The 25,113-nt window shown below is 38.6% G+C and overlaps 1 protein-coding gene across 3 annotated transcripts in view; it reads left to right on the forward strand.

Annotated features, from left to right (window-relative positions):
* The window catches only part of patj (PATJ crumbs cell polarity complex component), a 225,057-nt gene that overhangs the window by 164,259 nt on the left and 35,685 nt on the right, over positions 1–25,113 (forward strand). For all 3 annotated transcript variants that reach the window (XM_015356178.2, XM_015356179.2, XM_015356180.2), the window contains 3 exons: positions 10,111–10,307; positions 16,087–16,178; positions 21,848–21,920. In XM_015356178.2, the coding sequence (XP_015211664.2) occupies positions 10,111–10,307; positions 16,087–16,178; positions 21,848–21,920 (362 nt within the window). The remainder of the gene's footprint in view (positions 1–10,110; positions 10,308–16,086; positions 16,179–21,847; positions 21,921–25,113) is intronic.

Below are 25,113 nucleotides of genomic sequence, written 5' to 3' on the forward strand. Positions count from 1 at the left end.
TTATGTCAAAGTTTCATTTTATCATATGTGTTCTTTATTTTATCTTTAAACTGTCAAGAGCTTTGAGGTGTTGTAACTGCAAGGTGGTGTATAAAGATAAAGGTTATTCTTCTTCAGTCAGTGAATCCATTTTCATTTTACAGAGCAGCTGTGTGTGGTGAGCAGCATCTCAAAGGGCTTTAAAGGACCGTGTTAATTTAGGGCAATGTGAATGATCAGTACATGAGTGATATCAGTTACAGTCTAGTAATGTTTACACAAACATAATTAAATGTTCAAGAAGCTCAGAATTTTTCAGCAATGTCATAGGCTCTCCCTCTCTGCTGCTGGGTGTCTCTAGTTGAGGAGTGAGCATTAGATCTGGTGTCTAATTGAGAAGCTGGTTGTGTGTTTGATTGTGTAGGGGTCTCTGTTTCCTTAGTCACTTGGCAACTGACCACAATTCCTCCAGTGATTTGCTTTCATTATATAATGGTACTATTTAGCTTTCCAAAGCCCCCTGTGCCTCGTTAGTGTGGATGTTCAGATAAACAGACAACTCATCTGGTGAGCCCATGCCTTTGAAATGCAGACTCCTGCTGAGCACAGAATGCTGAGTGCTTCTTGTGAATTAATCGACCTGTCTGGTGTTATTGAGCTGTGTTCAGCTCTTGCCCCTGACAGTATCACTTTCTGCCTTGGTTTGCTGATCCTGGTTGTCAAAATGTATTGGCCCTGATTACATGTTTCACGTGTCTAAACCCAGCTGTCTTTATCTTGAAAGTGGAATTTGATTATTTAGTTTGTGATTACATTTACGAAAGCACATGAGAAAACTATATGTTTTAGGGAGCATGGCTGTTATTAGAGGTCATCACATCAAAGTGGTGTACAGCTGCAATGATGTGGGACACAAACCCTGCAACCTGAAAGCCCAGTGATAGCCAACCGGATATTTATCTTTATGTGCATTCAAAGGGAATACTGCGTGAGCACAAGGCCTAAGGAGTAAGAGCAGGTGGTTTTTGACCACTAGTTCATAGAGCACATCTTAATAATCTAAATATGTCTCTGAAGCTGCAGATATAAGTATAGGCAACAACAGTATATCTTAAATTAGTCAATAATCTGAAACACCTTAACCACCACATGTTTGGATGAACAAGTGTCCAATTAACATAGGAAAGGTATCATTGACAAATACAGCTTGACAACATTTATTGCCTTTAATAATTATCAAATACTGTTTCATATTAGGGGTTCCAATACACAGGACTTGTAAGTGTCTAATAGAGTACTCTCTTTGCATTCAGTACATCTATTTATACACTGAATGGGTCACGCTAACCTACTAAGCACTATCAAAAGTCTTGTAAAAAATGAGTAGAGTTACATTGCTGTAGATCAGATACAAGTTAAGCAAACTGTGAGATTCTAAATTCAGTTGCATAACATGAAACCCCAGCGATAAGCAGTTCATCCCAAACAACCTTAAATATCCTAAATTTTCCTAGTGTGTAGAGAGAGTCTTTTATTGCCATATGTACACGTGAATTGGAATTCTTAATCGCGTTGATCTCTCAGGACATACACAGTACAACAGACAACACTATAGACAACGGGAACAATAAATATGTTGTGGAAAAATAAATAAATATGTAGTCACGAGACAAAAAAATGGTAGATCATGTAAAAAGTGTGTAGTGCAGATGTGTATTAAGGCTAGTAGTGTTGAGGATGCGTACTGCAGTGGGATAGAAGCTGGTCTTGAGTCTAGTGGTCCTTGCTTTAACAGTGCGGTGCCACTTGCCAAAGGGTAGGGGGGAGAACAGTTTGAGGCCCAGATGGTTGGGATCGTGAATGATGGATTGGGCTTTATTGCGACAGAGGATGGTGTGGATCTCACCGATTTGATGGTAAATCATATCCTATAGTCCTCTGTGCCATTGCCACAGCCCTTTGTAGTGCATCTCTGTCGTGCATGGTAGTTTCACTGTACCACACTGTGAGGACACTAGTGAAGACACTTTCTATGGTGCTGCGGTAAAAGTTCTCAAGGAACTGCTTCTCCATACCGCCTTTCTTTAAGCACCGCAGAAAGTGCAAGCGCTGTTGTGCCTTTTTCAGACTGCCTATAGTGTTCAGACCAAGCCAAGTGGTGGATATTCTTATGGTTCTGAACAAAGGTACAGTTCAAGAACAATTATTAAGAACAGTATTCACTTGTGACCAGAATGAGGAAAGCATGTAATTAGTTATGATAACCAAAAGGTATGTAAGTTCTTAATTATCCAAGAATAAAATTAATTTTAATTACAGTTATACTATAAAAAATTCCTCACAAATATAGAGATATACATCACTATCATCTCAGTTGTTTTTATCAAACAACAAAGAATTAACAAAGAGTCTTTCTATCTGTAGTCTGTATAAAGGTAGGGTGTGGCTTAATTATCTGTGTAGCAGCAATAAAGGAGTATAGTAACAAGGGGAAAATGTCTTTTGCAGATCACTGGGGGGGTAGTAATATTATGCCGTCGAAGGTAAACTAATAAACTGTCTAAAATGTTAGATCTCAAAACATTTCAAAACAAATTATATAAATTAAATATCTGAGTTAATACACTTAAAAAGGTATTAGAGTCTTCTTAAAGAGATCAATGAAGAGCAAAAAAAAAAAGATATAAAAAAGAAAGAAAGTGTTAGAGTACTTATAGTAATAGGATAATGCAGCTAAATCACTTCACCAGGGAGCAAAGGAATAGAATTTAAAGGAGATTTGATGCAAGTATGTAAGATCCTACGGGGTTAAAATTGGGTTAATGATGGGAATATTTCACACTCGGTTCAAGGGTACAGGGTCACAACTGGAGAATTAATTCAGCACAGTAAACATGTTTTTACACAAAGGACGTGTCCTAAGTACCGCACTGAGCCCTAAGCTCAGCGGGCAAAATAAAATAACGAATATTCGGCAATACCGCTCTCGGTTTATTCAAAGCTTTGTACTGTTAAATACATTTCATCTCATCTATCCCAGTACAAAAATGACAGTACAAGGAGCATAATGCGTTCAGTAACGACTGATTCAAAGTAGTCAAAGTAAACTCAATAATGTAAACTTGGCAACATCTCAAAACTTTGTACAGTACTATTACATATTTGATCTATCCAAGTACAAAATACATTGTAGGTAAATCAGTATTCATCAGTAGAACTGGGGTGACTAGATAACTTTGTTAACATTTCGAACCTAAAAAATATATGAAAATAAAGTAGCTTAATAAAATATTGTTTTTACATAAAATGCTATGATTTGTAAAACTGTAAAAAAGTTCAATTTTACCAGCACTTGAATATTTTTTCTCCTTGGCATCTTCTCTTTGCTTTGGAAGGTACTTGAAGAGATAAGAGAGACACCCGGGAAGTAAGATTATATAATATATATAATTTCCTGTTTTAATATTTTTGCAAACTATGCAGTCTAGTGGCTTGAAGTTGGCTTTGTGCTCAAATATATAAAGACACTGCCTGTCCTTGGTCACTAAGATAAAGGGCATGTATTTGGTAAGCTGGCTGTACGCCCGGAACGTTAAAAGAACTAGCTGTTGTCTAGTCTGCAACTTAGATATAATTAATTGGCATGTGTTGCTGTCTTATCATTTGTTTAGAATGTGTCACTATGACAGTCTCTTTATTTTATAAGCATATGGAAGTCCGGCTTGCAACCACCAGACTTAAAATAAGTAGCTGAAGATGGTGTTTTATACCTTAAAACAAACCAGTTACTATGGTTGCTTTAAAACACCATCTTCAGCTACTTATTTTAAGTCTGGTGGTTGCAAGCCGGACTTCCATATGCTTTTGAAATAAAGAGACTTCTGCTTCACAGACACCTGAACTTTGTCATTTGTATGACACAACATACTGTATTTAATATGAAACATCACCATTCCCCAAGGAATTCTGGGTGATTCCCTTCAGCGAAGTCTGCTCCGATGCCGGCTTCAGAGAAGGGTGCATTAAGGGCGCATTGGGGGCGCTCATGAGCTCCCTTGTTAAACACCAATTTACAAATGGGACACCCCAAGCTTACGGCCTTGTGTGACATCTGGGACACAGCCATGTTATTTGGGACAGGCACTATGTAGTTTAAGAAAACTGCTGGACGACATTTTAGTTTCACTTAGGTTCTAAGCTACCTACAAAAAAACTACTAAAACAATTAGCTGTGGCCAATGGTATTTTAAATGTAGAAATCAATGCAAGTGGATGGACATCTGTCTCAGTGAACAGAAATTCATAAACTCTAGGATCTCTGTTGCAAGGATATTGATATTGTGGAGATTGTACAGTATATGGATTCAAGTCCAAAATACACAAGGACTAAAATGCACAGCTCCTCACACCACAACTATAAGATTCAGTGTAGCAACTGGAATCTGGAAATAAGACACTCACTAAGCATTTTTATGGTGGCATAAAACCTTCAAAGCAGTTATAGCCTATGTTCAAACTTTGATGATGCACTAAATCTAAAAAATAATATTGCTTTTTAATTCACTGATGTTTCCTAAATGAAGCGGAAAGCCTGGTTAATGGGATGTTGGCTTTATCAGTGGGAACAGAAATCGTTTTTGCAGCTGTGCTCTACTGGTTTGCTCTTTTCTTTATTACAGACACTTTCATCTGGAAGGGGGAAAAATCATTACCTTTTCTTTGCAGGGATTTATGTACCTCTTCAGCTTTAATTACTTATCACATCACTACAGCAGTAACATCTCCCAATTTGCTGCGACTACAAAAAGAAATTGAAAATGAAAACAGGGATGCCAGTGTCATCACAGCAAATCAGAAGGTCATAGAGCCCCCTCCAGTAACTAACAGCTGGTGTTTAATCAAAACATGTCCAGTACACTACCACAAACTGAGTCGTTTCCAATAAAACAACTGTGGAGTGCCAAACAATGTTATTTCACTTTGAGTCACGGCCAGCACAGCAGTGAAGAGGGACTGAGGCCTAATCAAAACCATAGTCGCAGAATTGGGAAGATTCTTATTCACAAGAATTTTAAAAAAGGTTATAGATGAGAAAAAGATATGCAGCCTGTCTTGTTCATTTTGTTTCTCAATAGTTTATTGATTCACAGACCTCATCTTGGCTCTTGGCTCCTGAGAAACAACAGTGTGACTAAAGTTTTTTTTTTTTTATAGACAGCTACAGCACTGCGCATAAAGAAGTTGCTCATGGTTTCAGTCCTAAATGGAAACATTTTGGCTTCCATTTTGGTCCCTGTTTTCCTATTCGTCCAGAAGTTGTCATCTTGCTTAACTTAACTACATACTTGTATCAAGTCTCAAGAGACTTCATTCCTTTAACCTAACAAAAGACAGAGAAAACTATTTCCAGAAAATCACTATGGATTCCAGTTAAGCACCCAAACACAGTTCTTAGAAGCTTTCAGATGGTTCTTGCAGCTGTCTCTTTCAAATCATGAGCATTGACATGTGGAGGTGTTTACAGTGATGCAGTGGAAGACATGAAAGATACATTTGTACATAATTAGGTAGCAGAGATAAGGCAGTGCTGACAGAATCGGTGTTGTAGTGCAAAGAGATCAGTAAGTACTGAATGCATTTACAATACATTAAAATGAGACTGAAAAGAAAAAAAAAATCCTCCCATTACCTGAGTTTGAAATTGTGGTGTTGTGAAATGAGATTAGATACTATAGATTTCTTATTCATAGTAAAGATCTGGTGTCTAAGTAGGATGCTTGGGATTTTGACATTCTGTAATGGTTTTGTTGTCGCATCGCTGCCACATTATTTCCTAGTCTTAACAAACTTTCTATTCACAACATCACCTTGTTTATTTTTCTATCACAGCGGGCATCGTACCCATTTCTCAGACTACATCCATATGTGGTTGAATTCTAGCTTCACAGCAAGACCTACTGCACCAAAAGATAGGTCCCTTGCTATGGAGAGTATTCAGTGCTCTTGAAAGAAGTGAGCTGCAACATTCCCTTACAGAGTAGAGGGAAAGATGAAAATATTTTGATAACAGCACCTGTTACAACATAATCCAGGAGGAAAAATTGCTCTTTTTCCCCTGAATGGGGTGTTTCAGGAACCTTCTCCAAGGCAGCAGTCCACACTCTCTTTACCTATTTCTTACAGTCCTTTGTCTTCTGACTCTGGCTCAAGGAATGGGTGGTTAAGCTATGAAACCCAAATGATGCAGTGAAAAACTGGACACTGTGATGTATAAGGCATCTGCAGATTTCATCACAGGAAGTCCTATCTGCACTTTAGGTATTCTCCATTTAAAGGAGTAAAATGCACAAAATTCAAAATCATTAAAAAAATATTTAAATAATTCTAACCCAGTTAACATGTCTAAACCCGTAAAACAAAATAACTACAAGTACGGTTATACTGTATGGGGGAAACCCGAGAATTATAGAACAAATTATGTAATAGAAAAAAGAAAATATTATAGCAAAGCTATAATGCAAAAGGAAAAAATATATAAAAACATTTGTCATGATGTTTTGCTTTCGATAACCTGTTTTGAATTGTAGTGCATCATTTGCTGTCTTTACAGTATGTATAATTTGTGTCATGCTGTGATTGCAGATGTATTGTCACTGGGGATATCCAACCTGCTGTTGCACATGCAGGTGTGGAGCAGCAACAGGCAGGCAGTATCTATTGTACTTCAGGGGAGTGTGCATCTTCCTCACTTCACAGGGGACACAATTGAATGAAACATATTTTTGATATCTCGAGTGTCATTGAGCTTTGTAAATTCTACCAGCTGAGCCGATATGTTAATGAACGTGCAAATAGCACCTTTGAAAATTGATGAATATAAATTAAAGCCGTAGATCTCGGGACACTTTTACATTCCTTAAAATACAATATTTAAATTGTTCTAATACACTTGTAAAGAAAATCTTATTTGAAAGGTTCAGTTTTCCAAAAGCCTATAATCTTTTGTGTAAATGGAAGCTTAGTGAGGCTAGCATACATATTATATGTGTGCAGCTGAGCAAAAGAATTAGAATCCCAGAATGTGCAGCTCTGCAGACATTAACAGGGGTCTTGGCCCTTTCAGATTAAATCATGAAATATGGATCAGACTGGCACCGAACGAATTGTAAAATATGTTCTGTGTCGCAGTATGCCCATACTGACAGCAAATTGTAGCATTCAGAAATTGGATGCTAAGCTGAATTCTAACAACCTGGTTTTGCATGGTCTCATTTTCCTAAAGTCTAGGGAGCAGCACAGGCTTTAACTGCATAGAAAGGTAAACTGTATAAGTTAAACTAATGTTATAGAATCAATTACAGTAGATAATTAGTTAAAAATGTTTGGTCCTTCTTGCCTTTTGCAGCAAGAGAACCTGCCATCTTCCTGATTAATTAATTTAGTTAAGCTATCCATTATTAAACAATCTATTGGCATGCTAAACAGTTTTTAACATGTAACATATAAAAACGTTATATGACTCCCCTGAGCGTATGGTTAGGATAAGGCATATGCCTTGGTCTTTGGTCAGGGATAGATTTTTGTTAGTAATACGTACTGTATTTAAACAGCCGATGAGGTTGGTTATCATCACATTTATGGTATCGTTAATACATTCCATTTATTAAGTGGTTGTAAGGGGTGTTTGTACATATTTGTACATTTGCACTTACAAATCGTGCTTATGACAACTGCCTGTATTATAGTTTTCTGACTGCTGTAATTTTTTATTACATTAGATTTTTTGCAATTTAACTACTTTGTATTATCCTCTACCTCATTGTCTTGCTTTTTTATTTCAATGAGTGTGGTTTTGATGATGCTCCCTTGAGTGTTATCACGTGTATTTTGTTGTGCTTGACAGCACCAAGAGATTAATAGTCCTCCTGCAGAGGTTAGAAAGGAGAGCCAGGCTCTGATTGACAACCTTGTGTTAATTAAGCCCTTCATCAGACAGGGCTATTCTAGCACAGAGGTATGTCCTTGTGAACTCCAAGCTACGAAATTCTTCAGATCAGTGTGTGTATTTCATTGAAGTTCTTTTGTTTAAATGCCATTAATGACAGGAAATGCAAACATTACTGTGCTAATAAATTAGTGCATGAATAAGAAGATTTCTCAGTACTGAGGCTAAGATGCCTTCTGGCTGTCCACAGAGAGACAAGAACCTTGCTAGAATCAGAGCCTCTGGGATTTGCTTTCTTAGTCACCTATGGACTGAAAAACCATTAATCATTCTTCATGGGTTGTCAGCATTTTAGAGCTTATAATGTCTTCCCTATATCATTAATATGTAAAAGACTTCGCTGCTTCTTTCAGGCCCAACGGGTAATTAAGGAAAAAACCTTTTGTCTACACTTGCTGTCTGTCTTATCTGTTATCCTGTTATAAAGCTGAAGTTTCCTCTTTTGCAGGTGAAATGTCTCATGTACTATTGAGCTGTTGTATTATGTTACAGTTTATTTTTGTTTTCACTGTGTACAAACATATATACCTCATCTCACCTGGGTCTCTGTGAAAAAGCAAAGAATCTTTTCAAATTATTTTTTCCACAATAGCTTTCGTGGCTGGCAGCACAATTATTGATTAAAAAGCTAGGCCTTAGTCTCTTTAAGTGAGCACATTCTCAATACCAATTGAATTCCACTAGCTGGCTGCTGTCCAGTAACTAATGGGCTTATGTTGTGTTTTAGGTATCTTTGATGTGCATACAATGAAGGCAGCTCTGTAAAAATGATCTCCTTGGATCTAAGTGTTCAAGGTTTTCTCATTGTATTTTATTAATGGAAAAATTGAAAATGCAGATAGTCTGTGCTCTTGAACATGTGAAAAACTCCAAAGTGATGATTCTGTTTTGTAAGTGATTGTAGAGAATCACACTTGGTAATTTGAATAAAGAAAGATCAATATGTTCAATTTTTCCCCATGGACAAAGAGAATCTCCATCTACTATGTAGTGGCAGTCCCCACTCTGTTTTACACAGAAAGCATAATGGCCAGGTTGCTGCATGGGTTTTCCTTTTGGATTGATCCACTACACCACAGACTGCTGTACTTTGAGACATAAAGACCCTTTCCTTTATTCTCTGTAGAATTCAGAATGTTTGCCCATCAGGTCAAGTCTTGACAGCATAGTCTCGACTAACAGACTGATTGTCATGACAATTTCAGAGCATTTTTATAGATGTAGTTTGGCTATCCAGCCAGGCACATATCTATCAGAATCAGATACTATATCTGATCCAAGAGCCATTGTAAGATAACATTTAGTTTATTTGGAATTGGGTTGATACTAGTTTTTCTATTCTGTTTTGAGGAATAGACGTTTTTTGAGCTAGTAGCTCTTACTGTACAATTGGCTGGAATTTGTCATGCTTCGATAACGGTTGTAATGGAGTATAGGTTCTGGAGTGTTTAGCTAAGCTCAGACTGCTGGAAGCAGTGTGTAAACACTCAGGATATTGAAAATTAGTGTGCGTCCCACATGTGGTTGTTAGATAAATCAGCATCAGCTGGGGGTGTGCTGATTTCTCTTTATAAAAGGAAATTGAATGATACAAAACTTGTCTATACTTTGTGAGATAGATTGGTAAGAGTGTCAGGTGAGAAAAATACTATGATTAATCTACAAGACATATTGTTTTATGTGAAGACATTAAAAATGCCATTTGTTTCTAAGTAGGGTTGTCAGGAAAAGTCCTGGCCAAACAGGATCCGCCTGTTGAATAAGGTATAAAAGATCTATGAAGGGAAAATGGAATGACTATGCTTAAAGACCAAATAGAGAGAGAAGGTTTGAAACACTGGGTTGGTCCAACCATATTATTCTGTATATACAGGAAAAGTATCTTACTCCTTTCTCGTATGCACAGAAAAATGTGGTTTTATGTATGTGGGTCTTCGAGACCATGCTACTTGAAGGATCTGCAACACTGGGGCTAGACTTTTTAAATATTTTGCTATTATCACATTATTTGCTATGATTTTGCTACTATATTGTCTGAAATGTAAATAAAGTTTCAGCTGATCCCACTGTGTTTCAATTTTGTCTCTGTAGAATAAAGTCACCTCTGTCTCTCTCTCTCCCCCCAGAGAAGATAAAGCAGAGGTATGGGGAGCTGCCGGGAGAGCTGCACATTATTGAGCTGGAAAAGGACAGGAATGGCCTGGGCCTCAGCCTGGCGGGCAACCGTGATCGCTCCTGCATGAGCATCTTCGTGGTGGGCATCAGCCCGGGTGGGCCAGCTTTCAGAGACGGGCACCTGCGAGTGGGAGACGAGCTGCTCGAGGTAAATGGGGAGACTGTGGTTATGTTTCAGTGTCACTTTTCATTGGAGTGATTTCGGAAAACATGTTAATAAGAATAAGACCTTGTAAAACAGAAAGACAGAAGAGAGTGAAAGAGGAGGTTCTGAAGCAGTCAGTGGTGTTAAAAAAGAAAGAGTGTGACTGTGACAGGAAGTCCAGGTTCTGCTTCTTAGCTTTCTGGCAAACTGTGATTTGCCAGATACCTGCAAGCTTGCTGTGCCATCAGTAACACCAGTTGCCTCTCCTGTGAGCAGTTATGTTTTAGAGCTCAGAACATGTGAAAAAATGAATGATGCAACAGAGCATTGTCCATATATCTCGCTCTTTCCCAAGTGGTGCAGAGGTCACTGCCAGTCAACCAGGTCTTAGAAAACAAAATGGCAATTCGAAATCATAAGAACATGGGAAAGGTTACAATCGAGAGGAGATTGTTTAGCTCTGATGGTCATTCTTAATAACCAATTGACACATGGATCTCACTCAGATGTTTCTTGAAATAAGCCAGGATATCACCTTTGACAGCATGACTGGGTATCGTTTTCCAGTCTCCCAAATCAGTGTAGTAAGAAAATGATTGGAAATTCCATGTTTTAAAAAAAAGTAAACTACATGTGGAAGACTAAAGTCACCCAAAAGATTGAATAATAGATTGCCAAAGTAGCAATAATAGACTGCCAAAGCTGGCAATAATAGAATGCCAACAGTATTGTTTTGCCAAAGGTCTGAAGCCAGAAGCTTGTGTTCTGCGCTCAAAGGTTAACTGGTTAAAGCCATCCCTGAATGCAGGGGAATTAGCCTGGAATCACATGGGTGTCAGAAATACTTCTGAGGAAAATTGCTGTGATGCAGAATCTTCTCAGGTGCACAGGGTCAGATCTTCAATTTGCTGCAGTCTGCTTTTTCAACATCCAGTCTTCTTCACAGCTTTAAGTATAAAATATGTTTATGTTTCCTTTTACCATACAAGGAAACGGAGGTACAAACAAGATGTAATATAATAAATATATATTTCTTTCTACTATCCAGTGGGGAATTAACCTTTACTTGCACCTTTGCAGCTGGCTCATACTGACTCAGCTTCCCACATAGTACACTGTATACTGTTTGATATTGCTTAAGGTTTTTTTTCTTGCTTTTTACAGTATGTCAAAGATCACTCTTTTCCAGACCTTCCATCCTGCATTTCATGTAGGATGTCAGTACTGTCACATATCCTGATCCCTATATGATCTTACTGTGTGGGTTTTCTTGGCTAGACAGTTACAAGTGTATACAGACATATATTTGATACCTAATAAACTTTTAAAAAGGCTTATTGGCTTGCTATGTTGCTTTCTTAAGTGCAGTCCTGCCAATGGCTGAGAGCTCTCTTTGTGCAGTTCCTGAGCAGCGGTTCTGACTGTTGAGCATGTCTCATCTGCTGGGGAAAATAACCTGATTCTATCATTGTCACTTGTTACCAGCCTGCTGGAAGGAACTCTGCTGGTCAAGGAGAATATGTTCAAATTAATGACCGAAAGTGTTGAGTTTGTGTCCCGGGGGTTGGTTCAGTAGAGCCTGTCAGTAGTGAAGGTCAGCAGTTTCAGCGGGATGCTCTGCAACTGCAAGCTGTTTTTAATATTTTTACATTTTTAAATGTATCTTTCTGAATTACCCAGTGGCTTATTAAGAGTTAACAGTAATCGCTGTAAATTTTGTAAGGCTATTAATCTAACTATTTGTTAGAGTTTGTTTTATGTGAAATCCCTGATTCAAACTAATGACCTGACAAACCTACATGCCAATTCAGTGCTACACAAACCATTCACTGCTTAAACTTTGAGTGGTCAATATACAAGTCTGGTGTAGAGGAGTTAAAAGGATTTTTCCATGCTGCATTTGTCTCATCAGAATAGATCTAACTGAGCTCAGTTAAATCTAGATTAGATCTCAGTTAGACTGAGATTACCTGTAGATCTCAGTTAGATCAGAGCTCTGGTCCACAGAGGTGGTCAAATTTCAGATTCAGAGTGGTAATATTTCTGCAATGCAATGATTTATGAATCTGACTTTGTTTTAAGTTTAATTTGTTTAGTGTGTAACATCACTCACGGAGAGCAGTACTGTATATGACATGATACCGAACACCTAGCAGTGGTTCTTCACTGTACTTATTGATTAAAACTAAATAAATTTTCAGATTATTGACATTTTATGTTTCAGCCCAATCAGGATTAAATTAATGCTTCGGGCAGCGCTTTGAAAGTCCATATTCTGCGCACAATATGTCACCCCCACAGTATTCCCACCCCTACCCCCTACCTATGCCTCTTAATGGTGCAGAAGAGGATTGGAGTGGGAGGATGAAGCGAATGGCTTCATATATCTGCCTGCCTGTAGCCTGTTAATGCTATTCTAGTCCCAGCTCCTGAGGGCACCAACTGCAGATTGTTTATTGATTTAGCCCCACGCTGCAGCGAGCACAAAGACAATCGGGTGAAAAATGCCCAAGAAAAGTGTTTAATGGCCTGTTAATAATATCCATCTCAATTAGGCTTTAATGTGCTGTGACATCACTATTAAAAGGCTGCCCATAAATACTTCTGCACAGTTGATCTGCAGAAAATTCTTCAGTTTGGTATGGATGCAAGTACTGTAGAGTATGTACACAAAACGGCTGTGACTCTGTTCTCTCTATATTACAGTATTTCTATATAGAGTCGTTGCTATATAGTACCCAGCAGTATGAGCACACCGCTAGTCAATAAATACTACATCTTATCAGCTACATAGACTGTACAATGCAAGTATTAATTGTCATCGTTTTCCCAGTCTTGCTGTTGGCCTAATTAAATAGTGTAGAAGAACCCCCCCCTTACCAATATATCTGTTGAAGATTTTTTCTTCTGCAGATCTGATTATTTCAAACCATGTCAGACCCTGTTAGTGACTTCAGAAGCTGTCAAATATAAGGAGCTACTGAAAGCAGTAATCTGCTGTTTTGCTGTTTGTTTGGGTACTTTTTGATCTCCCCAGAGTGTATTTCTGATAATGTTTCAACTCATAGTTCTGTTCATTCCCTTTCTTACTGCTGGCTCTTACCCAGAGAGATTTGGTATTTTTCTGAAAGTGTGAGTTTGATAGAGGTAACTTCCAGATGAGGCAAACAGCCTGGCACGCTTTCCTTGCACAAATGTCACTGCTGTAGAGACAACAGGAAGTGTGAAAGACTTGCAAGTGCAGTGACGAGCATTCAAGTGGAAAAGGTCAGTGGGAGTTCAAAGACAGGCCCCCAGTTTTCAAAGAGCATCATCTTTTACTGAAAGTTTCATGGAGGATGATTGGAGTCTGATTGCCATTCAACCTACTGTAGAACTCTCAGAAATGAAAGTCATTTGTCTGGTTCTTGAAAACAAAGGAAAAAGATTAAATAACAACCTATGAATGAATGTGCTGTAGCTGCAAATTCATATAACATTGTTTTATGAAAAGTTCAAATGATGTATTGCTTCAGTTCAGAAACTGAAGAGGTGATAACCTGCAGAACAGCAAAAATGCTGAAACTATTGCGGCAGAAAACTTTTTTGACATTTTTGAATTTTATTTTGATTTTCTGTTTTAATATATGACATACAGTACAGTAGAGCATTTCATTTGTGCACCTAGCAAATGTATGGACTCATGCATTGCAAATGGGACCTGGCTTGTGCTGGATTTTAAATAAGTTGCCATTTGATTTATGTATTGACTAATATCGATTATTGTAGTTTGATCCTAGAGTATCATCATTAAAGTGTTTTCTGAAAGCTCCAACCCATTGAAAAATATTTTTGAAGCCAAAATCAAACTGCGAATCATGATCTGCAGAATCATTTTAGATGCTTGTTCTGTGTGTTAAAGAATGATTTCATGATCAGTTTTTGGTTTGTCCCAGAGACTCACAGATTAAGATCTATTTTCAAGTCTGGTGTAGGAAATGGACTGTAATTTATGGTTAGGGTTGGGCTAAGGATTTAAGGCTTCTGACTTAAATCTAAATCCAGACATAGCTTTTTATTTCATGTTTTCTGAAAACTATTACACCTCTTAGTTCATACATGATAATGTCTAACCACTATAAAAATATTAAGGAAGCAGGTAGTTTTATAGCACTTTGCTGCTAGATTTGTTGCAGGTGCTCATTATCAAACCCACTACTGTAATTTCTTCACTTTGATCAAACGGCCACCTCTTCAGACCAGGCAATGGGTACATGTTCACTTACATAATGTCCACTGGGAAAACTGCTTAATGCATTACATCAGTTTCCAATTTAAGGTCTAGTAATCTAATTAAACTACCGTATCCCCGGGTTTCACCATTTGTTCATTCAGTTTACTGTTCATGATGACTGGAACCAATTACAGCAAATGCTAAAATCAGTCCATTTTTATATGCCTTTGGACTGACTGTAGTAATTCAAACTGCTCCTTATCCTTTTTATTTCTGTACTGGGACTTCTTGTCCAGAGCCCTTGTTCCATGTGCTGTAGTGCTAGGAGGAGCATCTTCGTAATGTTGTCTTTAGAAATGAGAATCTGTGCTGCACCGATTGAAAATGTGTTAATGGATTTGGTCCTGAAACAGCCTTGCTCTTGGGAATCTGATTGTAGTCCAATATTTCCCTTCTGTCTCCTTCTTGTTATATTGAGGCATCTATGTGAATTTTTTGGACAAGAAAATGAGACCAGTTCCACTTGAGGCTACAGCCAGGATTCAGTTTTCATTAAGGCTGTTCATTCAAATCCTGACCAGGCCCAGTTCTGCTCAGTTTTTGAGCTCTGAGCAGACTTTAACAGTTTGGAATTTCTCATGAGTAGAGATGAAGCATCAAAATCATAGGATATAAAAGCAATGCATAATCACTGTGTATACGTTATCATGAGATTAACACAAATAAGTACAATATACATTTTATTTTGTTGTAATTCCATGCATATTTTTTCTCACATTAGAATAAGATCATGCTTTGTGTTCAATGTGGTGAATTCAAGCAATCATAATTGGTATTACATTGGGATACATTCAATGAAGTGCATTTCAGAGTCAAAAGTCAGTATTTGGATGTATTGTATATCCTTTGAGGCAAAAACTGCATTAAGTCTCTGATCCACTGAGCACACCAAAGTCTTTTATTCATTTGAAATGCTTTACTGCAGCCACATAGAGTTTTTTGCTAATTCTTGGGATGTGTCCTCATCATTCCTTTCAAGATAAAAATCTAATTATCTCTTCATAACATGCTCAAAAGCAAAAATAATTTTGACTTGGATGTCCCAATACGTTTGCAGGGAACTGTTAAAAAAATCACATATGTTTTTTGGAAAGGCCTTTAAAACACACTCACGTCAGATTTGATGATTTTGAAATCATCGTGAAAATGCCGCTTTTCTTGAGCCCAGGCATGTCAACGGAATGCAGAATGCTGAAATAAAAACTAAATAAGGCATTTATGAATGCCACATCTTTATGATCTCTGGGATCACACTGGCTGTCGGTTAAGAATGATTGTGTTCTATAATAATCGTCCTTGTCTGGTGATGGTAGGGCCTGATGACAATGGATCTGCAGATGTTTGGGATGTTTTTATTCTATAAGTGTGTAAACGCTGTATAATGTTAATAGATTGCATGAATAACATAACAAGACTGAATTTGGGGATACCGTAGGATAGATGCATACTGCCATATATGATTAGAGGTCTCTCTAATGGATGGTTATCTTGTCTCCATCTCACCTGCAGATCAATAACCAAATACTGTATGGTAGGAGCCACCAAAATGCCTCTGCAATCATCAAGAGTGCACCTTCCAAAGTCAAGATTGTTTTTATCAGGTAAGAAATGCCTTTTGAGCACACAGCACACTGACAGGTACTGTCCATTGCAGATGTACTTTACCTTGTATTTATATTCCAAGGCACATCTTCTACAGGATATGGAACTTTTGTATCATGTGCTTCTAGGACTGCGACAAATGTCTGTTGTTAGGTTTGACAACAGGACCTCCCCCAGCCCAGGCAGCCGAGGTCCCTGCTATGCGCAGGGAGGGCGATAACATCACCGTGTCCAAACTAGCTCCGCTACAATTAGAAACCATTTCTCTGTATAACATATGTGCACATTAAGCTATTCAAATACAGCTGTTCAAATTCTGCATACCTAGCAAAAGATATATATTTAGAATAGGTGAATTAACACCATATGCTGTGTGATGATGAGTATCTAATGGATAGTCTTACTGAAACAAAGAGAGAGTCAATATACATTATTGATGCTGTTGATTATGTGAGAAATTACTGTCATTAAATACAGTGTAATACCAGATAATTTGCTTTCATATTCCTCTTATTATTCAGCATAGCTGTTCGTATTGGTTAACCTGGATTGGCAGTGTTTAGCTGTCTGTGTTCATCCTGCGATGGTGCACATCTGCCAGCTGCTTTCTTTTCTATCGCTCTCCTGTTAGGCTCACCACAGACTCATGGGGGCAAAGGACAGGAGACGTCTGAATGCCTCTTGAAATAAATTCATGCAAGAAAATTCGGAAGAGTGCAGTAAGGGCACAGAATCGCTGACATAATTAAAACAGGGTGAGATCAGGTGTAGGAAAATGTAAAGTCACGACCATCAAATTATAATTACATGAATAATGGAAAGTATGTTAGAAATTTGAATCCCATGGCCTCAGGCTAGAAAAATTATCTCTGGTATGGTCATCTTTTTAGCAGAAGACTTACACTCTAAATGAATTCTGTTCAATAAAACATTCCACCATGAAATCACAATCACTATTTCCAGACTCACGGTTTTGAAATATCTAGACATATTGCATAGTGCTTTAAATTGAAACAATCTAAAAGTCAAATGAATACTTTCAAGTTTAAAATGCTTTACTTGATTGCAACAAATCTTGCTTTTGTGCATTCCTTTATTATTATATTAGGTGAAATGCCTGAATTTCCTATCTCATACAATGGTGTACAGAATGACATTAGGCAGTTCCCAGAATGGCCTCTAAAGCTGCCATAAGGTTTATCACTGACAGACAAATGCTTCACTGGTTTCATTTAGAAATGTCTAATATGGAAAACACCTTCCTGTCTTTGGAATTTATTGCAGTTTTCTGTGCCATCTTACTCTTTAATATGTAGTGCTTTTACAGTATCTGCTTCCATCTTCCAAGAGTAATGACCAGCTTCGGCACAAGTCATTTCAATGTGCTGCTGCCAGTGACTGGAACAGTCTGCAGAATGAGATGAAACTGTCCACTGCTGTATCTGAAGGTGCCCCCAGTTGTGTGAACTCACCTTCTCTGCCTGACTCTTGCACTCAGTGACATGTCTTTTTCTATTAGATACATTGTTCTGATTGCTCTTCTCTTTCTTTCACTACTTTGTCTTCTGTGGTTTAAGCCCCTGACTAGACTCAACATTGCTATTGAGACTTTTTTTCTCAGTTGACTTAGCTGATCAAACAAAGACATATCCTTATCATTATTATCTAGGCATTGTGTGGAAGCTTTGCAAAGGTAAGATCTCATTGTATAGGCAGTTCCAGATATACAGTACGTTGGGGCTAGAGACTGGAAAATCATTCTGTATAGCTAAATGACATATAAAGGGTCATTTTTCCTCATAAGAACAATAACAGCAGGTGTCATTGGTTACACCTGCCTTTGGAGTGTCCATTGTATGCATTTTGGTGCCCTATTTATGGTGGCCACAAGTAACAGGGACATGGTAATCGCAGTCCTTCCATGGGACAGTCTGTCACAGAAAGTAAAAGCTCATTGGACAAGTCAAGTACAGCTACAGTATGTAATAGACCTGCACTGGGATCTGGGGTGAGAAATCGACAGCCCCTCTTGCTAACTTGGGAGAGTGATGATCGAAGGGAGCATTGCCTGAGTGGAAGAAGAAGTGAGAGTTTCCTGATTGTGTTATTATTGTAAAGAAACATCCCACATGTCACTTGATTCCTGCTACACAATCTTCTCCCCTTTCCACAGCATATTGTGGTTCATTATAGTAAACCACTTTAGTAAACACAACATTATAGCCACCCCATGACTTCTGTTTTCACCACCAGCTTAAGCAGCCTTCCCTATCTATTCTACTGTTAGGGACCAGCTTATTGACAGCTCCAGTACTGGACAAGGTATTCTGGTGATCTAAAGAATTTTACACATATGGACGCCAGTCCATCACAGGGTACACATAGACACGCACACAAACCACGACCACTTTTTCCAGAAATCGATTAATTTACCAGCATGAACTGTGGGAGGAAACCGGAGCACTCAGAGGAAACCCCCACAAACACAGAGAGAACATACAAGCTCTCCCTCCCTCAGACAGTACCCCCGCTCCCAGACTGAACCCAGCACCCCAGCAGTGCTGACACCTATGTGCTGCCCAACCCTGTATCTTCTAAAACATAAGTTGACAAAACATCTTAAGTACTGTTTGCTTCGATGAATGTGAACTTCAAATGCTTAGAGCGTGTATCAAATTAGGATACTCTGGCAAATATTATCTGTTGCACCTAATTAATTAGTAAATAGTGTTTTTTTTTCGATAAAGGATGCTGACATTTACAGTATGTCAGCAACTTTAATTATGTAAAGGTTGTAGCATTGAAATCTGGAGCAGTTTGAAGGACAGTGTTTGTCCCCTGCCACATAAAGTAAATTAAATAGTTTGATAAGTGACTTACATCATTACACTGCTGGAGAGGAGCACTGTTAGAATCAGATTGGCAGTGCAACCACAATGCCCATAGTCAGCATAGTGTGTAAGGTCAGGCTTATTTTACTGATATTGACCATGATGTCATTATGCTCTGTAATCCCTCTGACATCGTAATGATGTCACCATGTTCTGAAACCTCTTGCACATTATACATTCATCTGTTTACAGTTCTTGCAGCATCAGAACATATTTTTGCTTCCCTGATTATCAGTGATGCTTGATGATCATCTTGGTGTTACATTGACTCCTATAGGGTAGACTTTGTTTCACCCGTCAACATCAGTTTCACCTTGACCTCACCTCGGGTGGGTCAGAATACACCATGTGTTCACACAAGCAGTCATTTGAACCCTAAGTCAAAGCCAAGTGGTCTGTATTGCTGCAAATAGATCTCACATGCGGAATTTATTTTTGAAAGCTTTACTTTACAGGTTTGGTCCTCCCCAGTATTGATCAACCAGCACTGAGAGGCATTCTGTGATGTTAATTAATCAGATATACCCAGTTTCATTGTTCTCTATTTGTGCTTATTATGGCTTCACTTCTCTAAAAAAATACTGCACTTCAGAAACACTTATTTATAAAAAATTGTAGAAGTTAGGAGTATTAATTAAAAACAGTGAACATCTGAATTTTTCTTATTGAAACAGAATGAGACCAATGATAACATATATTTGATTGGAAGCCTCGTCAGAAAGGTTTGGAATGAGGGATGGACTGTACAGTTGGTAGTGTAGTTCATAGTGTTTTTTAAACATCCCTGTGTGCTTGTTTCTCGCTTAAAATTTGGGGTGATTTTCTGGAAATCAAAGTCACCCAGTATATAAGAATGTAATGTGCTGGAGGTCACCTGTCAGTGCAGCAATGAAAAGAAGGACTATATGCTTGGGATTGTAGGAAGACCAACCCCTGGCAGATTGCCATGGCAACACCTCAGATTGGAAGGCAAAAGGAAAAACGCAACAAATCAAGAATTGCTTTGCTATTTCCTCCATGTCATCCACAGTTCAGGACACATCTGTTAGTGGTCCTCTGGGAGGGTTGACCTGAAACCCAGAGACTCTGACACTATTTAACACAGTGCGGCAACAAAGCAGCAACCTTGTCAGCCTCACAAGTTTTATGGCCTTTGGGGACAGGAGAGGAAGAGATTATTTCTCACCACCCTCCAAAATAAAAGCATTAGCCGTGATTGGTAAGGGTCACTTACTGGGCAGGCTGAGAGAAAGGATGGCGTTTGCGCTGAACACACCAGGCAGCAGGACTCTTCAGAGACAGAGGCTGCCTCCTGGTCTGTCTTTTCCAGCTTTCTCACTTAGGGCACTCATAAAAGCGGGGAAGGGGAGAGAACAGGCCAAGGAGAGCACCTATGCGCTGATGAAGCAGAAAGAGAGACTGGGGAAAAATCGATCCTGCTAGCAGCACTACACTTTGGTCTTCTTTCCACAACAGCAAGACAGCAGCAGTACGACTGAGAAAGGGACAGACATGCTGGTGGTTTCATTTCCTGTCTTCTGCTGCACAGGGTGGTACTCCTTGACAGCGTGTTAATCTTTTTCTCCTGTGTCCTCCCTGTGCTCCTCACTGATGCACGATTGCATGTATCAGATTGCTTGTCAGTATGCTTCAGGATATGCACAGCAGAACAGCTGTGCTTGTGTGTAAATCATGTGCACATATTTCTCAAAGGCTTGGTTTGGTGTTTTGTCAACAGGCATGGTGTGTTGGTTGCTAGTGTATTTGGACGTGTATATTTGCTCAAATTTAATCTTAAAGCAATTCTCTCTTTAGAATGATACTGGCTTCAACCTGCCTTAAAGTAATGTGTGTCATTCTATGTGTAAACTAGGAAGAAATAGTTTAGGGCTGGAAACAGTTATCCGCTTTGGGAGTAGAGAAAACAAGGATTTAGAGGCAGTAAGTCTCCTAAAAGCTTCTGGTGAGAATACCCCAAGTGCGGGTTACCAGTGGCTAACATGCCTTAGTGTATTTTTGTGGATTCTTTGCAAAATCTTTTTTTCATGTTTATTTGTCCTGTAAAATAATCAATGTGCTGCCTCAAGATATGACCTCCCTTTTGTGTTGAACGCTGGATACTAGGGGAGACTGCCATATTTGAACAAAGGGAAAAATCTATGCAGAGTAATGACGAGGTGAAGACATTTGTATTACTTATTCTCAGCTATAGAGCTGGGCATTTTACTGAAGCAATCTGAGCAGAGTACCTTGTCCAAGGGTTCATCGGTTCATCAGCAGTGTCCCACCTTGGATTCGAACAGCCTTCCAGTATCCTAATCACTCTCCACACTACACCTTACACGGCGTTGTTTCAGATGGGATATTACACTGATATCCTGATTTCTGATGATCATTTAAATTCAGTGGCAGTATTTGGAAAAATGAATGTTCCAATCCTGGCTCACTGTCTGAATTATAGTTGTAGCTTTCTACATCGGGACAAACTGATTCCATTCTGCAGTTTATCTAACTCAAGATTGTTCCTTCCTTCTCCAGCTGTGCAAATGAGCTGCAGCTGCAGAATGAAGTGAGGTCACTCTCATCTGTACAATGCTCTGAGATCCTCTGTGTGCAAGGCATGATAATTATGTAGTAACAATGAGATCTAATACATGCTTTTGGCAGTTTTTATATTTTCTTTTAAAACAACTTGCCCTTAATAATTGAGCCTTTAATGAAATGCATTACAACAAATTAATAAGACATTTAAACTTTCTGTTTGTTTCATTTTAAAGGAATGAAGATGCTATCAACCAAATGGCTGTTCCTCCTTTCCCGGCACCTCCAGCATCTGTTTCTTCCAATGAGGTAAACTAGCTCCACTTTCAAAATCATGCAGCCCAAAAAGGTTTTATGTCTGTTTTGAGCAGCCAGGTGAGTTACACCCAAGCCTGTTGTGCCAAGGAAGAAGAAGACATTGTATTTTTTTGCTACACTGAACATATTAGGATAGAAAGAACATCACCTGTTATGGTAGACTAGAGAACCATTAGTCCTGTGTTTGCCTCTGAAGTCTATCCGTTTGCAACCTTACGTTAACAGCTTGTCTGAGGGCTAAGTACATTTCTAGCCACTGGCTGAATAAGGCTCATTTGACAAGATCAGCTGTTTCCACCATGTGTTATTGCCTGACTCAGCTGAAAATGAGAAAAGAAAGTCTGTTCAGTAATGATGGCTATGTTAACATTAGAGCTACTAAAGTCTAACCAGAGAACTGAGTGCTGTGGTCGGATGGCTGACAGAATTCCCTCATGTTCCCAATGACTAATGTTATTGTGTAAAGTCTTGTTCACATTTGAGGTTTTCTGGGGGGAGGGTGTTAACCATTGTTGGCTTCCCTGAGGTAACCCACTGTGCTGTACCTCTGTGCTCATGCAGCTCGTTATGAAGAAGAGGGATGTGACTCAGGTTGCTGGAAGATGGAGGAGGGTCACGTGACATTGTTGTTGACGAGACCCAGGCGGTATTGACCTAAGAGAAAACCCTCTGGGTTTTATTTAATGAAAATTGTTTCTGACACAGCCCTCTAGATTTGTCTGAATCAATTTGTCAGTCTATATGCTAATCAGCTCCAGTGTTTGACTTTCAATTTGCAGCAAGTAGTTGATTAATTTCATCGCAAAAACAATTTTAACTCAAAAAGAAATAATTGTGGTTTGGCAGTCCTGGGGGTGATTTACGCCTGAAATTACTTACGTATGAACAAATTTTGTCTTTATAGTCTCAGAAATGCATTCATGAAAGCCAACATACAGTATTAAATCGTGCGTTAGGCTAGAAGCACCCAGTCAAAGTAGTTATTATTGAGATTCAGGAGCTGTCATCCTGTGCCTCTAAGTTAAAAATATAAAATTTGACAGGAATCCAGTGCAGATACAGATAAATGTCTCCACACCTTTTTTTAAAGTGGGATCATCCACGGGTGTCATGGGGTGGCATTTGTTTAATGTCGTTAACATTCTGACCTAGACCTAGAGGTGGGTCCCTGGGTTCAATTTTGGACCTAGGGTGTTATCTGTGTGGAGTGTGCATGTTTTCCCCACGTTGAAGACACAATCCCCCTTTTACTTAATCCCTGAAATCAGTATAATTGACTGTGAAGCAGATTTCAAATAAATCCTAAATAAAATAGTAAATATTTTATTAAAGGAGTTTCCTCTGGGTGCTGGGTTTCCTCCCACAGTCCAAAGACATAGTGGTAGGTTAATGGGTATTTGGGAAAACAGGCCCTGTTGTGTGAGTGTGTGTATCTGTGTCTTTGTGTGCCCGGCGATGGACTTCTCCCATCCAGTGTGTAGACTGCCTTGCACCCATTGCTTGCCTGGATAGGCTGCAACTCCCCTGCAACCCCGTACTAGATAAAGTGCTTAGGAAATGGATTGGATCATCTTAGTAGTTCGGCCTCTTATTGTATGGATGTTATGAATATGAAAATTATTTTATACTCCCAACTTGTCAATAATTCCGTCATGGTTTGTGAATTTGAGCGTCATTCCACAAAATCAGCGTAAAGTAGAGTGAGACTTGTGCTGTTCACTGTGGTCAATTTGAAGAAGAATCCACGGTAATGATTTGTGAAAATGATCTTTCTCTTTCATGGTCTCACCTGGCCTTTGATATACTAATTTTACTGAGACAGGAAACGCTTTTAAAGATGGCACTGATGTGTAGTAAATTATTTGTATTTACTTTTTATGGCTGTATACACTGCATTGCCCTATATGGGAATGTTTTCTAAATTGCCCCAAAAGCAGCAGTTTCAAAGAAAGCGGTTAAACCTTTCAAACTGTTGCATTTGGCATTGAATGCACTGGCATTTTAACCGGCGTAGCTAATATTTTTTGGGTATTCCTGACTCTTAACCTATTTAACCCTGATACCATGCTCATTCAGAGCACCATTCCACACGAAATTTCCAATAACAGAATACTGGTCAAAAAATGAATTCTTACCACAGTTGATACATTTTGTATCACGGTTGCTTAGTCTTTGCAGACTATTATTTTGATGCCCTGGGTTATATTTTCTGCTTAAATGAGTGTTAGGTTCCATTAATTCTTTGAAGAAAAACTGAACTCTAACCCTAATCTACCCAAACCCTTAGCTAGGGTTAGGGTTAGGAGTATTGGAAAACTTAGAGGATGTTTGATGGCATGGCTGTGTTTTAGGACAGAAGTGAAATTTAGGAACAGTAATATTTTAATGTTGTCTTCACATTTTTTTTTTCCTGCATATATGGCCCTATACACTGCATTGTCCTAAGTGGGAATGTTGTCTAAATTCCACAAAAAGCTAAAGTTTGAAAGAAAGTGGTTAAACCTTTCAAACTGTTCCATTTGGCATTGAATGCACTGGCATTTTAACCAGTGTAGCTAATAATTATTGGGTACCCTATTTAACCCTGATACCATGCTCATGGAGAGTACCATTTCACACGACATTTCCAGTAACAGAATATTTGTCAAAAAATGAGATTGTACTACAGTTGATACATTTTTTGGCAAGGCTGCTTAGTCTTTGCATAATATTATTTTGGTGCTCTGAGTTATATTTTCTGATTAAATGAGTGGTAGGTTGCATTCATTCTTTGAAGAAAATCTGAACCTTAACCCTAACCTACCCAAACCCAGTAGGCCATTAGGCAGTAATAATTGATATCACCACCAGGCTGCAAACGTCATCTGCAGAAAGATCAGTACACCTGATTTTTGTGCAGGGGCGGATGTCTTTTGATGTGTTTTGACAAAACAAATACAGTAAACCCTCTCTATTTGAGCATCCTCTGATTTTTTTATTTATGCAATCTGTACTTATTCCTACTAGTTTCTCTTTTAATGAGCACATTTTCACTCATTGCCGAGATTCTTCTTTTTAACATCGTCTCAGATGAGGAATTTATTTTATTACATTTTAACTTGTAATAATAAATGCTTGTATATTAAGTTCCTATACTAGAGGATAGTACTTAATGTTTACTGTAGCTGTGTAACTACTGTTCTGT

Source organism: Lepisosteus oculatus, chromosome 9 (assembly GCF_040954835.1).
Source record: "Lepisosteus oculatus isolate fLepOcu1 chromosome 9, fLepOcu1.hap2, whole genome shotgun sequence".
In the NCBI taxonomy this organism is placed as follows: Eukaryota; Metazoa; Chordata; class Actinopteri; order Semionotiformes; family Lepisosteidae; genus Lepisosteus; species Lepisosteus oculatus.